At 41.1% G+C, this 17,387-nt stretch overlaps 1 protein-coding gene across 1 annotated transcript in view; it reads right to left on the reverse strand.

Moving 5' to 3' along the window:
• Positions 1–4,894: 4,894 nt before the first annotated feature.
• The window catches only part of LOC112242269 (collagen alpha-1(XIX) chain), a 30,182-nt gene continuing 17,689 nt past the window's right edge, over positions 4,895–17,387 (reverse strand). The window contains exons 5-6 of the mRNA XM_042317814.1: positions 9,423–9,500; positions 4,895–7,921 (exon numbers count right to left, since the gene is read on the reverse strand). Of these exons, the coding sequence (XP_042173748.1) occupies positions 7,803–7,921; positions 9,423–9,500 (197 nt within the window). The 3' untranslated portion in view covers positions 4,895–7,802. The remainder of the gene's footprint in view (positions 7,922–9,422; positions 9,501–17,387) is intronic.

A 17,387-nucleotide genomic window follows, 5' to 3' on the forward strand; every position in this document is an offset into this window, starting at 1 on the left:
CTGTTCACTGTTGAGTACTATGTCACCACCCATAGAAATGAAGTCACTAGAATGGCAATTCCAATGCGATTCTATTTCTATGTGAAATACTCTCAGGGTTTGGAGAGATGGAGAAAAGTAAGTCAGTTGTTTCTATTTTATTATATGATGATGATACTATTTGAGGGTGACATCACAGTTTGTACAAATATCTATGAGGAGGATCTAGAAATTTCAAATAAATTCTCATGTTTTTTTTTTCTGTGACTTTTTCACTCCAAATAAAGCAATGCAGTGTTCAGTTTTAAAATATATTTCCAACTTTTTAAACATTGTACTCAAATGTACTGCTGGAATACTCAGAATAAGCCATATCTTCTCAGAAAATATAACCTCGAAGTGAATATAAAAAAATATATCTTAATAAGCTCTTGAAACAGTTTATTGACATAAATAATAGACAATCTGGTATTCAAAACATAGTTTCATATAACCCAAACATGTGACAGTTAATTAAGGAATTGACCACGCATAGAAACATTCAGTCAATTCTACCTTTCTAGAAATATGTGATGACAATATCATCCAAATCACCAATTATACTTTTCTCCGTCTCTTTATCGATAATGCATAAGGAGCACCAAGAAAGCAGATATTCTAATTTAGAAACTTCACATCAGCAAGATATCGTATTGTATTCACATTTTGATAGTGACACACCAATGTGTAATCTGAGTAGGTCATTACAAGCAAATAAAACACATGAAATGTAAGAAATTATTGTTGTACAGATTTAAGGCAGGTATCGGTAATCAGAGTGTAAAATCAACAGTGTTTTCATAGAATGCTGTAAAGTCAAAAGATTTGTTGGAAAAACATTACCCTACATACATATTCAACTTCCTGTACAACCTCAATTATATGGTCAAACAGTGGTTCACAACTTCTAAGTATAGGCTTTCATAAATGATCAACAAAAGATGACTAGCTTGGCACCAACTCAACAGGCCTATAGTTAACACCATTTTCTATCCAATACGTTTAGCATTTTAGTCTTGAGGTAAATCTAAACCGTTTTTAAAGTAGCAGTGTAGTAGGATAGTGGTAAGGCTAGAGTGTAACATCACGCTGACTAAACTAGTATGTGTACAGTGTAGCCGTATGCCTCAGATGAGGTAGACCGTCAAATTAAAATAACAATTATCACACTCAGACACAAATAACAAAGTACATAAATGACCAAGATAATGAGACAAAACACGCTGTTAAAAGAAAATACTAAATACACGGAGAGGTCTTCTTCTCCACAGAGGGGCGACTGACAAGTGTAGAAAACCATGACCATAATAGAACAGTGAGAATGAATCGGTTGTTGAGTTGAACATCTCTGTATGAAGCTTTTGAAGTGTTTGTACAGTGTCCATATTAGGACAGACACACCTGACGAGACCGAGGATGTCCCATTTAAATTCACCCAGTTCAGGAAGTAAACAAATAAAATGTATTGTCATTGAAATCCATCTCAGTTTACTTCCTGAAATGAGAGTATTGTCATGGAGTTGACACCAACCCAGGTAGGTAGTGCTAGTAGAGCTGTTCTGTTTTTATCCCTTTCATAAGCCCTGCTACACAGCAGCAGCCATGGTAACTAGGGCCCCTTGCTTTACTACTATGGTAGTAACGACCCTGGGTTTATAAGCATGGATATTGACTCTGCAGCACAGTCAATAGCGCGCTGGACTTCGGGCTAGAAGGTCGAGGGTTCGAGACCTGCTCCCTGCCTGTTTCATTACATTGGTGTCAGAAGTTGGATGTGTGACTGATACTTCAGCTTCAATACGAAGGCAGTCATCTTGATGTTACAAGAGCAAAAACAACATTCATGACTGTCTACTTCAATGGATAAACATTGAAGCTGATGTCTTTTTCAAATGACAACATCTATTACAACATGCTTCTGCAACTCAACATAACAAGAGGAAAAAAACATTCTTGACTATGAAGTAAAGGCCCACTGCAGTCAAACACCATTCATGACTATGAAGTAAAGGCCCACTGCAGTCAAACACCATTCATGACTATGAAGTAAAGGCCCACTGCAGTCAAACACCATTCATGACTATGAAGTAAAGGCCTACTGCAGTCAAACACCATTCATGACTATGAAGTAAAGGCCTACTGCAGTCAAACACCATTCATGACTATGAAGTAAAGGCCTACTGCAGTCAAACACCATTCATGACTATGAAGTAAAGGCCCACTGCAGTCAAACACCATTCATGACTATGAAGTAAAGGCCTACTGCAGTCAAACACCATTCATGACTATGAAGTAAAGGCCTACTGCAGTCAAACACCATTCATGACTATGAAGTAAAGGCCTACTGCAGTCAAACACCATTCATGACTATGAAGTAAAGGCCCACTGCAGTCAAACACCATTCATGACTATGAAGTAAAGGCCTACTGCAGTCAAACACCATTCATGACTATGAAGTAAAGGCCTACTGCAGTCAAACACCATTCATGACTATGAAGTAAAGGCCTACTGCAGTCAAACACCATTCATGACTATGAAGTAAAGGCCTACTGCAGTCAAACACCATTCATGACTATGAAGTAAAGGCCTACTGCAGTCAAACACCATTCATGACTATGAAGTAAAGGCCACTGCAGTCAAACACCATTCATGACTATGAAGTAAAGGCCTACTGCAGTCAAACACCATTCATGACTATGAAGTAAAGGCCCACTGCAGTCAAACACCATTCTTGACTATGAAGTAAAGGCCTACTGCAGTCAAACACCATTCATGACTATGAAGTAAAGGCCCACTGCAGTCAAACACCATTCATGACTATGAAGTAAAGGCCCACTGCAGTCAAACACCATTCATGACTATGAAGTAAAGGCCTACTGCAGTCAAACACCATTCATGACTATGAAGTAAAGGCCTACTGCAGTCAAACACCATTCATGACTATGAAGTAAAGGCCTACTGCAGTCAAACACCATTCATGACTATGAAGTAAAGGCCTACTGCAGTCAAACACCATTCTTGACTATGAAGTAAAGGCCTACTGCAGTCAAACACCATTCATGACTATGAAGTAAAGGCCCACTGCAGTCAAACACCATTCATGACTATGAAGTAAAGGCCCACTGCAGTCAAACACCATTCATGACTATGAAGTAAAGGCCCACTGCAGTCAAACACCATTCATGACTATGAAGTAAAGGCCCACTGCAGTCAAACACCATTCATGACTATGAAGTAAAGGCCTACTGCAGTCAAACACCATTCATGACTATGAAGTAAAGGCCTACTGCAGTCAAACTGCACATCTCAGCTTGGTTTCAAGGCTAACAGACTAACCACATCAAGCCATCATCAATCATCTCAGGACGGGTGTTGGAATGTGGAAATTAGCACAAGTTAATACAACACATCAGAGGATTCATTATTTGAAATAAAATGTTAATCAGTATAGCAAACAATCTTCTAATGAACACTAGAGGGCCCTGTCCACTTACAAATGAAGTAAGGACACGAGACACAGCTCACCATATTCTGTGTCATTCTGCCTATGGCTGTGTTTACACAGGTAGACAATTCTGATATTTTGCTGTAATATTGGTATTTTGACCAATAAGATCTTTTGCCAATAATTGGGCAAAAGAATCAGAATTGGACTTCCTGAGTAAACGCAGCCTTTGTGTCTTACTTCCGGCAGTATCATTTAGCCACGTAAAATGTTCACGTTGAGATGCCAACAAAACGAGCAAGCAGTAACAGTGTGACATGGAAATAAAGAAATGCCTCAATGTTGTTAACCAATTAGCTAATGTCTTCTGTAAAAGTCAAAGGGTTGAATATGCAGTTACCTCATTGACATATAATGACCTGAGCCATACATATCACCAAGCACAGGAGGTTGGTGGCAACTTAATTGGGGAGGACGGTCTCATAGTAATGGCTGGAGCGGAATGGTGTCAAATACATCAAACACATGGTTTCCATGGTTTCCATGTGTTTGATGCCATTCCATTTGTTCCGTTCCAGACATTATTATGAGCCGTTTTCCCGTCAGCAGCCTCCACTGTCACCAAGCTATCTTCAAAGACCCTCGATCAATTTGATGCTCTGAAATACTAAGAGAAAATCTCCAACTCAAAGAAATGGGATCGCAGGAGTGTGACATTGTTTTTAATTTTTGACCCCTTTTTAACCCCAATTTCGTTATATCCAATTGGTAGTTACAGGCTTGTCCCATCACTTCACTGCAACTCCGGTATGGACTCGGGAGAGGTGAAGGTCTAGAGCCATGCGTCCTCCGAAACACAACCCTGCCAAGCTGCACTGCTTCACAACCCTGCCAAGCTACACAGCTCGCTTAACCCGGAAGCCAGCCGCACCAATGTGTCGGAGAAAACACTGGGCCAAATTGTGTGCCGCCTCACGGGTCTTCCGGTCTGGGATCAAACCCGGGTCTGTAGTGACGCATCAAGCACTGTGAAGCAGTGCCTTAGACCGATAAAATAAGGCAAAAGAGACAATTTAAACATCACAAAGTGTCAGCTCCACCCATGTACTTTCTCCAACTTAAATAATTGCCTTTGAGGGTCCAGACCTAATCAAACCTACATTAGTATTAGTCTCCCAAGGCAGACGGATTGCCTCCCACAATGTATCCAATACTGCCTAGGGTCGGTTTAAGGAGACGACAATAATATAGTTATTGTATAGTACCTTTGTTTAACTACTGAATATGTCTGGAAACACACTTATCGATCTCTATGACGACAGTCTACCGGGTGTTTTTACCGGATTTTAGGTCACTGGGTCAAAATGAAACACCTAAGGGCTTGTTTGTTTGAATTGAGGCCTGAGTGACAGAGAGAGCACTCTGATAACATTGGAGAAGTACAGAGATATTTAATTAATGTCCTTGATTCTTAGCTTATTACTTTCCAATCAGAAACACAACAAATAAATAACAAAATAACTCCAGTCTTAAAACACACCAACATAATATATATGTATACAGTGACAAACAATGCTACATGGTCAAACAGTTGAGGGAGAAATATGTATCTGAGCCGTAATGTACAGATATTGTCAAAATAAAAAATAAAAACACTTTCAGAAAATAAGAGTTCAAGTAAAGACCCACCAATAAAACAAAGAAAGAAAAGTCAGAAGTAAAATATTGCAGTGTTGTTATGAGATAAGAAAGATCACCTCTTATGGCTTCAAAATCTAAATCTAGACATAGCACCCATGTAGACTGATGTACACAGTTCTGATAGAGGAATCAGCTGTATACTCCATGTAGACTGATGTACACACAGTTCTGATAGAGGAACCAGCTGTATACTCCATGTAGACTGATGTACACACAGTTCTGATAGAGGAACCAGCTGTATACTCCATGTAGACTGATGTACACACAGTTCTGATAGAGGAACCAGCTGTATACTCCATGTAGACTGATGTACACACAGTTCTGATAGAGGAACCAGCTGTATACTCCATGTAGACTGATGTACACACAGTTCTGATAGAGGAATCAGCTGTATACTCCATGTAGACTGATGTACACACAGTTCTGATAGAGGAACCAGCTGTATACTCCATGTAGACTGATGTACACAGTTCTGATAGAGGAATCAGCTGTATACTCCATGTAGACTGATGTACACAGTTCTGATAGAGGAACCAGCTGTATACTCCATGTAGACTGATGTACACACAGTTCTGATAGAGGAACCAGCTGTATACTCCATGTAGACTGATGTACACAGTTCTGATAGAGGAATCAGCTGTATACTCCATGTAGACTGATGTACACACAGTTCTGATGGAGGAATCAGCTGTATACTCTCCATGTAAATAATAAAAGCTGACTCACATAATGAATCTGACCCCATAAGCAGATGTTATAGTGACATATAAGTAGCTAATATGTCATCATAAGTGACGTCTAATTTAGTGACATATCAGTAATACGTCCACAGAAGTGACATATACCTATGTGGTTAAATGGCACTACTGTTTTGACATATTCTAATGAGACCATGTTGCCAAAAGAGCAGCGATGTAACAACTTCTCCGATCCAACCATATTCTATTGGTTTCATTGTACTGGGCAACTTCAATCAATCACTGTAGTATTTGACATGTATTTGTTTGCCCTCTTTGGAGACAAGACCAAGGATAAAGGGAAACTGTCCTACTTCCTACTTCATGTATGACTGCAAGAAATCTACATTGAAGTCTTCGCGGCTAACTTCACGTGAACGTGAGGTGATACGACATTAGCATAATATACACACTTACACACAAACTGTACATGGAAGAAATGTCAACTTGACCAAGCCGTCACAAACTACATTCAGTTGGCATTAAGCTAGTGTTTAACCCTTGATCATGTTGTGCTGGTTGTCTTGAGATATGGCAACAGTCAGGTGATGTTACCTGTTGAATAATATCAGAGCTCAGAACCCAATCTAGCAGGCTACTCAATTAGTCTGTTATGAACACTACATGTTGAGGTGTATAGTATGTGGAAAGATCTCACTGAGTAACACCTGACATAAAGTACCTAGAGTGTAGGGTGACGAGAGAGGAACCCAGTATTCTGTTTTGATACAAGACCATCCCTTTACAATTACAACAGTATCATGCAATATATCTGAATTGGTAGTGTTTGAAACACAGAATATTTAGCATTCTCAAAACTTCATAAAATTAGTAAACAAAGCTCTAGTAATGAATTACACGACAAGATATTCATTATGTTATGTAAATGGATCAAATCATGTAGCTAGCTTCCTTCTAACACATTTCACAAATATCCCATTCATTGAGGAAATATATATTAATATATGAAATATATATTCAGAACTATATTTCATGTTATATGATCCTCCTTCACTTTGCATAAACAGTTCACACAAAGAATATTGATTAGTCATACACAAACACACACATTTCAGACTGCCTGTTTACCAGCTCACACACACACACAACGAAAACATCAAATGAGACCAAACGTGTGCATAGCTATCCCCATAAACAAGCATTATTAAATCATTAAGAAAATGCTTTCTCCCGACAGTATTATTTAAAGCAAATTATTATTATTATTTCAAACAAATTAATTTATGGCCTCGAAAGACTTAATGTGAATGAATATGGAATGCATCAGGTCACAGCAGGGGAGTTGTGTGAAAACAAGAAATAAATGAAACAGTACTTCATATGATCATCATAGCTACAATGACAATAATAATGGACTGTAACACATTTCAAATGAATAGAATAACCATCAACGTAAAGTAACAAATAATTGCATTTCAATGCTTCTATGGTCATAAGAAAACCGAAAGGCGGTTGTGAGCGCTCCAGGGTGAAGTTTCCATTAGGTACAGATATAGGATCAGCTTCCCCTCCCCCAATCCTAACCTTAACAATTAGTAGGGAAAATGCAAAACTGACCCAAGATCAGCATCTATTTGCAATTTCATCCTACACCATTGTGTTGAGATACATGTCGTATCTATTTCTGGTTGAGTCTTTCCCATGTAAAGCAGAAACAGAGGATGTGTGTTTTCAATGTAAAACTGACCACAAGGACGATACTGTCTGTCTGATATGAGCTGACTGAGTGATCAGGCTCCACACGCCCGGCTCCTGTGCCTATGGTTGACTGCTGTAGGTGGAGGTGGAGGCTGGATGGGTGGAGGGGGCCCCTGGGCCCTAGCCATTGAGAGGGCCCTTATTCATTGAAGGGTCCCCTATCAGTTGAGGGGGGGGGGGGCCTAGCCGTTCCGTCTGGAGTGAGAGGATGGATGGAGACAGTCACTGGGATCACATTTACCATGAGGTCCCTGGGGACCTGAAGGGCCCGATGGCCCCTGGATACTGCTTCCAGGTTCACCTGCAGACAAAAACACTTTCACATTTGTGGGGAGTAGTGAACTTCAGGAGGAAGTAGAGATGATCGGGACGCAACCATTGGGTGATTGTTTAATCAATCAAATAAACCATGAAGGAAAACAGGATGTTATCAGAGGAGCAGTATTACTGGGAACAGTATTATCTAGTCAGCTAACAAAACTGCTTTCATGTGCCAAACTGCAACTCTTAAAAAGGAGATGAAAACACCCACTCTCATGCATACTTTACACACAAACCCTCCTCAATACAGATCACAATAAAAAGTTAATATTCTGCACAAAAAGATCAGAATGAAAGATTTTCTTGCTTCGCTCCCGGCAGAGAAGAATCTCTCTGAGATCATGCTGAAAAGTGAGAGAGTTGATCAAATGGAAATAAGAGATTTAAGTGTATGTTTCTTTTATATCCACCCTATCAGTGATGATACACTAATTGTTTCGTGTCAGCTTGGTACCTCAGCGTAAGAGAGAGTCATTATGAGTAGCTCTGCTCATTAGTTCTGTTGGCTTACTAATTACTAGTGTTTTTAAACTGAAAACATCAAACGACCTCAGGATGAACTGTTGTCCATGTTAGAGCTGGTGGTTACACTTTACTTGAACCCTCATTCATAAGGGCTACATGACACTGTCATAACCATGACATAACTGTCATAAACATGACATTACACTGTCATAACCATGACATAACTGTCATAAACATGACATAACTGTCATAAACATGACATTACACTGTCATAACCCTGACATAACTGTCATAAACATGACATTACACTGTCATAACCATGACATTACACTGTCATAAACATGACATTACACTGTCATAACCATGACATAACTGTCATAAACATGACATTACACTGTCATAACCATGACATAACTGTCATAAACATGACATTACACTGTCATAAACATGACATTACACTGTCATAAACATGACATAACAGAGTTTATAAACAGTCATGACACTGGTGTCAGCTTTTTATTTGAATGAATGTTTGACTTGTATTTAATCAGGGGAGCCCATTGAGACCAGGGTGTCATTTTTGATGGTGCCCTGAGGACAACAAGTTTATAACGGAGGGTTCAAGATATAAAGTTTTACCCAACGTAAGTGTAGGATTCTACAACTACAGCCGTACATTGATGGTATACTGGTATTTCCCCCCTTTCATAAAGCATCAGTTTCAAGTGTAAATATGAAATAACTTCATACGAAACACAATGATGTAATGGTTGCTCCAAGTTTACATTACATTTTCCTTCTTGTGCTTCAATGGCTATAGGGCTTAGCATAATTTCACCACTCCTTCAAAGCAGTGTGCAGTGTGTGTGTGTGTGTGTGTGTGTGTGTGTGTGTGTGTGTGTGTGTGTGTGTGTGTGTGTGTGTGTGTGTGTGTGTGTGTGTGTGTGTGTGTGTGTGTGTGTGTGTGTGTGTGTGTGTGCGTGCGTGCGTGCGTGTGTGTGGTGTCTAGCTGTTACCTGGTGGTCCTGCCAGACCTGGAGCTCCTGGTATCCCCAGACCTAGCTGACCCCTCTCTCCTTTCTGACCTCTGTACCCTGGAAAGAAACACAAGACAATAACCAGACTGGACTGGACTCCCAGCCTAAGACAACAGACTGGACTGGACTCCCAGCCTAAGACAACAGACTGGACTGGACTCCCAGCCTAAGACAACAGACTGGACTGGACTCCCAGCCTAAGACAACAGACTGGACTGGACTCCCAGCCTAAGACAACAGACTGGACTGGACTCCCAGCCTAAGATAACAGACTGGACTGGACTCCCAGCCTAAGACAGCAGACTGGACTGGACTCCCAGCCTAAGACAGCAGACTGGACTGGACTCCCAGCCTAAGACAACAGACTGGACTGGACTCCCAGCCTAAGACAGCAGACTGGACTGGACTCCCAGCCATAGGTGGGCAACAGGTAGCCTGGTTCCAGATCAGTTTATGTTGCCTTGCCAACTGTTATGGTCATTGTCATGCCAAACATAGCACCACACCAGTTGGCTATACAACGAGATGGACAGATCTGGGACCAGGGTTTTGGAGAACAGGACCAGAGGTGGATGAATCCCAACGTGTTTATGCATAAAGAGTTTGTGATGAGTGGTTTATGATGAGGTGAGGAATAAGTCATCTCATGTCCGCTCTACGCAGCCTGAATACTCTAGTGTACATCTGGTACCAACAGTGCTGCTTCTCTCTCTTAATACTGGACTGTCCCTGTCAACATCACAGCAACACAAAAGTCTCAACACTCTGCATGGCCTTCAACTCCTCTCTATGTGTTTTCCAGGAAGTACGATGGCCTATTTCATCAAGGCAACTGATGTCATGAGATCTGAGTACCTTAACTGTTCATGTGAGGTGTCTCCATTACTACAGTAGTTACTGTAACTGTTCCTGTGAGGTGTATCACTACTACAGTAGTTACTGTAACTGTTCCTGTGAGGTGTATCCACTACTACAGTAGTTACTGTAACTGTTCCTGTGAGGTGTATCACTACTACAGTAGTTACTGTAACTGTTCATGTGAGGTGTCTCCATTACTACAGTAGTTACTGTAACTGTTCATGTGAGGTACTACAGTAGTTACTGTAACTGTTCATGTGAGGTGTATCACTACTACAGTAGTTACTGTAACTGTAACTGTTCATGTGAGGTGTATCACTACTACAGTAGTTACTGTAACTGTTCATGTGAGGTGTATCTACTACAGTTACTGTAACTGTTACAGGTGTAGTTACTGTAACTGTTCATGTGAGGTGTATCACTACTACAGTAGTTACTGTAACTGTTCATGTGAGGTGTATCACTACTACAGTAGTTACTGTAACTGTTCATGTGAGGTGTATCACTACTACAGTAGTTACTGTAACTGTTCATGTGAGGTGTATCACTACTACAGTAGTTACTGTAACTGTTCATGTGAGGTGTATCACTACTACAGTAGTTACTGTAACTGTTCATGTGAGGTGTCTCCATTACTACAGTAGTTACTGTAACTGTTCATGTGAGGTGTATCCACTACTACAGTAGTTACTGTAACTGTTCATGTGAGGTGTCTCCATTACTACAGTAGTTACTGTAACTGTTCATGTGAGGTGTATCACTACTACAGTAGTTACTGTAACTGTTCATGTGAGGTGTATCACTACTACAGTAGTTACTGTAACTGTTCATGTGAGGTGTATCACTACTACAGTAGTTACTGTAACTGTTCATGTGAGGTGTATCACTACTACAGTAGTTACTGTAACTGTTCATGTGAGGTGTATCACTACTACAGTAGTTACTGTAACTGTTCATGTGAGGTGTATCACTACTACAGTAGTTACTGTAACTGTTCATGTGAGGTGTCTCCATTACTACAGTAGTTACTGTAACTGTTCATGTGAGGTGTATCACTACTACAGTAGTTACTGTAACTGTTCATGTGAGGTGTATCCATTACTACAGTAGTTACTGTAACTGTTCATGTGAGGTGTCTCCATTACTACAGTAGTTACTGTAACTGTTCATGTGAGGTGTATCCACTACTACAGTAGTTACTGTAACTGTTCATGTGAGGTGTATCACTACTACAGTAGTTACTGTAACTGTTCATGTGAGGTGTCTCCATTACTACAGTAGTTACTGTAACTGTTCATGTGAGGTGTCTCCATTACTACAGTAGTTACTGTAACTGTTCATGTGAGGTGTCTCCACTACTACAGTAGTTACTGTAACTGTTCATGTGAGTAACTGTTCATGTAGTATCCACTACTACAGTAGTTACTGTAACTGTTCATGTGAGGTGTATCCACTACTACAGTAGTTACTGTAACTGTTCATGTGAGGTGTCTCCACTGTACTACAGTAGTTACTGTAACTGTTCATGTGAGGTGTATCCACTACTACAGTAGTTACTGTAACTGTTCATGTGAGGTGTACTCAGTAGTTACACTACTACAGTAGTTACTGTAACTGTTCATGTGAGGTGTATCCATTACTACAGTAGTTACTGTAACTGTATCACTACTACAGTAGTTACTGTAACTGTTCATGTGAGGTGTATCCACTACTACAGTAGTTACTGTAACTGTTCATGTGAGGTGTATCCACTACTACAGTAGTTACTGTAACTGTTCATGTGAGGTGTATCACTACTACAGTAGTTACTGTAACTGTTCATGTGAGGTGTATCCATTACTACAGTAGTTACTGTAACTGTTCATGTGAGGTGTATCCACTACTACAGTAGTTACTGTAACTGTTCATGTGAGGTGTATCCACTACTACAGTAGTTACTGTAACTGTTCATGTGAGGTGTCTCCATTACTACAGTAGTTACTGTAACTGTTCATGTGAGGTGTATCCACTACAGTAGTTACTAACAGTAGTTACTGTAACTGTAGTTACTGTAACTGTTCATGTGAGGTTCATGTGAGGTGTCTCCATTACTACAGTAGTTACTGTAACTGTTCATGTGAGGTGTATCACTACTACAGTAGTTACTGTAACTGTTTCTACTACAGTAGTTACTCCACTACTACAGTAGTTACTGTAAGTTACTGTAACTGTTCATGTGAGGTGTATCCACTACTACAGTGTTACTGTAACTGTTCATGTACTCCACTACTACAGTAGTTACTGTAACTGTTCATGTGAGGTGTATCACTACTACAGTAGTTACAGTAGTTACTGTAACTGTTCATGTGACTGTAACTGGTGTATCACTACTACAGTAGTTACTGTAACTGTTCATGTGAGGTGTATCACTACTACAGTAGTTACTGTAACTGTTCATGTTACTGTAACTGTTCATGTGAGGTGTATCACTACTACTGTAACAGTAGTTACTGTAACTGTTCATGTGAGGTGTTACTACAGTAGTTACTGTAACTGTTCATGTGAGGTGTATCACTACTACAGTAGTTACTGTAACTGTTCATGTGAGGTGTATCACTACTACAGTAGTTACTGTAACTGTTCATGTGAGGTGTATCACTACTACAGTAGTTACTGTAACTGTTCACTACTACAGTAGTTACTGTAACTGTTCATGTGAGGTGTATCACTACTGAGTTACTGTGTTCTCCATTACTACAGTAGTTACTGTAACTGTTCATGTGTGAGTAGTGTAACTGTTCATGTGAGGTGTATCACTACTACAGTAGTTACTGTAACTGTTCATGTGAGGTGTATCACTACTACAGTAGTTACTGTAACTGTTCATGTGAGTAGTGTAACTGTTCACTACTACAGTAGTTACTGTAACTGTTCATGTGAGGTGTATCACTACTACAGTAGTTACTGTAACTGTTCATGTGACTACTACAGTAGTTACTGTAACTGTTCATGTGAGGTGTATCACTACTACAGTAGTTACTGTAACTGTTCATGTGAGGTGTATCACTACTACAGTAGTTACTGTAACTGTTCATGTGAGGTGTCTCCATTACTACAGTAGTTACTGTAACTGTTCATGTGAGGTGTATCACTACTACAGTAGTTACTGTAACTGTTCATGTGAGGTGTCTCCATTACTACAGTAGTTACTGTAACTGTTCATGTGAGGTGTATCACTACTACAGTAGTTACTGTAACTGTTCATGTGAGGTGTATCACTACTACAGTAGTTACTGTAACTGTTCATGTGAGGTGTCTCCATTACTACAGTAGTTACTGTAACTGTTCATGTGAGGTGTATCACTACTACAGTAGTTACTGTAACTGTTCATGTGAGGTGTATCACTACTACAGTAGTTACTGTAACTGTTCATGTGAGGTGTATCACTACTACAGTAGTTACTGTAACTGTTCATGTGAGGTGTATCACTACTACAGTAGTTACTGTAACTGTTCATGTGAGGTGTATCACTACTACAGTAGTTACTGTAACTGTTCATGTGAGGTGTCTCCACTACTACAGTAGTTGCAGCTTATGTAGAAATATGTTGCTCAGAAAGAAATCCCAGGTCATTAAATAATAATACACTCCCTGTATCCCAAATGCAGCCTATTCCTCTACATAGTGCATTACTTCTGTCGAGAGCCCTATGAATCCTGGTCAAAAGTAGTGCACTATATAGTGAATAGGGTGCCATTTGAGATACAGCCTCTGTCTTCTGGCATGCTGTCAAAACAGGCATCATCACACCGAGCCAACGGCGGCTGTGTTGGAAGTGTGTGTGTGTTGGATGTGTGTGTGTTTGTGTGTGTTGGAAGTGTGTGGTGTTATGGGGTGACATGGCTCTTCCTGACAGCAAGAGAGCTGCCTGCCTGACTGCAAGCGAGAGTCTCTGAAGAATTAAAACCAGAGAAAGATGCTGTCTGCATCCCAGATGGCACCGTATTCCCAGAAGTAGAACACTAGTTTTGACCAGAGCCCCGTGGCCAACCGTAGTGCACTAGTTTTGACCAGAGCCCTGTGGCCAACAGTAGTGCACTAGTTTTGACCAGAGCCCTATGGCCAACAGTAGTGCACTAGTTTTGACCAGAGCCCTGTGGCCAACAGTAGTGCACTAGTTTTGACCTGAGCCCTATGGCCAACAGTAGTGCACTAGTTTTGACCTGAGCCCTATGGCCAACAGTAGTGCACTAGTTTTGACCTGAGCCCTATGGCCAACAGTAGTGCACTAGTTTTGACCTGAGCCCTATGGCCAACAGTAGTGCACTAGTTTTGACCTGAGCCCTATGGCCAACAGTAGTGCACTAGTTTTGACCTGAGCCCTATGGCCAACAGTAGTGCACTAGTTTTGACCTGAGCCCTATGGCCAACAGTAGTGCACAGTAGTGCAACAGTACTAGTTTTGACCTGAGCCCTATGGCCAACAGTAGTGCACTAGTTTTGACCTGAGCCCTATGGCCAACAGTAGTGCACTAGTTTTGACCTGAGCCCTATGGCCAACAGTAGTGCACTAGTTTTGACCTGAGCCCTATGGCCAACAGTAGTGCTCTAGTTTTGACCTGAGCCCTATGGCCAACAGTAGTGCACTATAAAAGGAATAGGATGCCATATGGAATGCAGACGCTGTTTTAATCAAAGAGGGTCAAAGTTAGGAGTCAAACAGAGATTCTCCTGATGGAGGATCAACAACAGAAGGTGTTCACTGTGTGATCAATGACGTTCTTAATGGAGAAATAGGAAGAGAGAAACAATCATTTAATATCAACAAACTGATGGCAAGTGCTCTGATGAAGAAGCCTGCTCTGAGAAGCATCAGCATGAAACCTTACTGAAAGGAATGAAGTTGACTTCCTGAACCTTCCGTCAATATTTCATGAAAACCGGTTGGTCCGTTTAGAAGAAGTGGTACTGTAACTGCCTCTAGAAGTGGTACTGTAACTGCCTCTAGAAGTGGTACTGTAACTGCCTCTAGAAGTGGTACTGTAACTGCCTCTAGAAGTGGTACTGTAACTGCCTCTAGAAGTGGTACTGTAACTGCCTCTAGAAGTGGTACTGTAGCTGCCTCTAGAAGTGGTACTGTAACTGCCTCTAGAAGTGGTACTGTAACTGCCTCTAGAAACTGTAACTGTCTCTAGAAGTGGTACTGTAACTGCCTCTAGAAGTGGTACTGTAACTGCCTCTAGTAGTGGTACTGTAACTGCCTCTAGAAGTGGTACTGTACCTGCCTCTAGAAGTGGTACTGTAACTGCCTCTAGTAGTGGTACTGTAACTGCCTCTAGAAGTGGTACTGTAACTGCCTCTAGAAGTGGTACTGTAACTGCCTCTAGAAGTGGTACTGTAACTGCCTCTAGAAGTGGTACTGTAACTGCCTCTAGAAGTGGTACTGTACCTGCCTCTAGAAGTGGTACTGTAACTGCCTCTAGAAGTGGTACTGTACCTGCCTCTAGTAGTGGTACTGTAACTGCCTCTAGAAGTGGTACTGTAACTGCCTCTAGAAGTGGTACTGTAACTGTCTCTAGAAGTGGTACTGTAACTGCCTCTAGAAGTGGTACTGTAACTGCCTCTAGTAGTGGTACTGTAACTGTCTCTAGAAGTGGTACTGTAACTGCCTCTAGAAGTGGTACTGTAACTGCCTCTAGAAGTGGTACTGTAACTGCCTCTAGAAGTGGTACTGTAACTGCCTCTAGAAGTGGTACTGTAACTGCCTCTAGAAGTGGTACTGTAGCTTCTTCCACTGCCTGGAATTTCACATCACACTTTATAAAGGTAGAACCCAAAATGTAATGAATTGAACAAGCAATTCTAACTCCTTAACCAACTAAAAGCCATCCAACCATTTACACCCTCAAACAGTGTCTACTTCAAATCCTTTCATAGGGATGGGGAACGAATAACTAGACATATACTGAATACATGATTACATTTTCAATTCTGAACAGACGGTTCCTAACACAGTGAAAGCTCATGCACATTATGCATCACGACAGAGGCTGGTCAAGCAGGCCAGAGAAATTAAAGCATATTCAGAGGCTGGTCAAGCAGGCCAGAGAAATTAAAGCATATTCAGAGGCTGGTCAAGCAGGCCAGAGAAATTAAAGCATTTTCAGAGTCTGGCAAGTGATTTAGTATCTTTTTGTACTCTTTTCTCATGGACATTCACAAACACATACAGTACACTCATGCAACTATCATGTCTCCATGCAGACAGGTTGATAATATGACAAGCACTGGCGAGAATAGGAGAACTAGCCGATAGAACAGCACTGCAATAGCAAATGTAGATCATAAACAATATCAAAACGTGAAAGGGGCCGAGGAGCTGGAGGACTGGTTTAGTTCTGAGCCCCAGAACCAGAGAGCTGGTTGGTTGGTTGCTTGGAGGGAGGGAGACAAGGTCTGCCTCCAAAATGGCACCCATATTCCCTATATAGTGAACTACTTTTGTTAGGGCTCTGGTCAAAAGTGGTGCACTATATAGGGAATAGGATGCCATTTGGGACGCAGACAATTTCCTCCCAAAAAGCACCTTAAAGTAACTGAGTCTCAGGTCCAGAGAGCTGGTTGGGAAACCATCAGAAACTCTGACTGAGAGAAGTATCAAGCAGTGTTTTTCACTGCTGTCCAGCCAAGTCCAAAGGGGAAACTGTGAAATGCTCTGCTGCTGCTGCTGTTTACAAGACAGAGAACATCTCAGAGAGAAAAGGCTTGTAAAATGCCCCGAAATGCATTCCTGGAGAGAGACATTCCACACAGAGCAGACTATCATGAGTCTCCTTTCAAACACGCACGGCGCCTCCAGCCCTCACTCAGGGAGCCGGCATACTGTAGCATTCCATGGGAAAGAATAGCACTGTACCTTAAAGCTGTAGTCCGTCATTCAAACTACAACAAAGCAGATGCTCCAGCCCCGCCACTTTTGTTGGTATACAGCTGAGAGATGTGTCTGAATAAATGTAACCACTCTTAAATTCATAGACGGAGCTATGGATGCAAGAACTGACCATCCAGGAGATCAAAATGATAGTTTAACCACATTCTGAAGCTAC

This window comes from Oncorhynchus tshawytscha, unplaced genomic scaffold (genome assembly GCF_018296145.1).
Source record: "Oncorhynchus tshawytscha isolate Ot180627B unplaced genomic scaffold, Otsh_v2.0 Un_scaffold_9311_pilon_pilon, whole genome shotgun sequence".
Taxonomy (NCBI): Eukaryota; Metazoa; Chordata; class Actinopteri; order Salmoniformes; family Salmonidae; genus Oncorhynchus; species Oncorhynchus tshawytscha.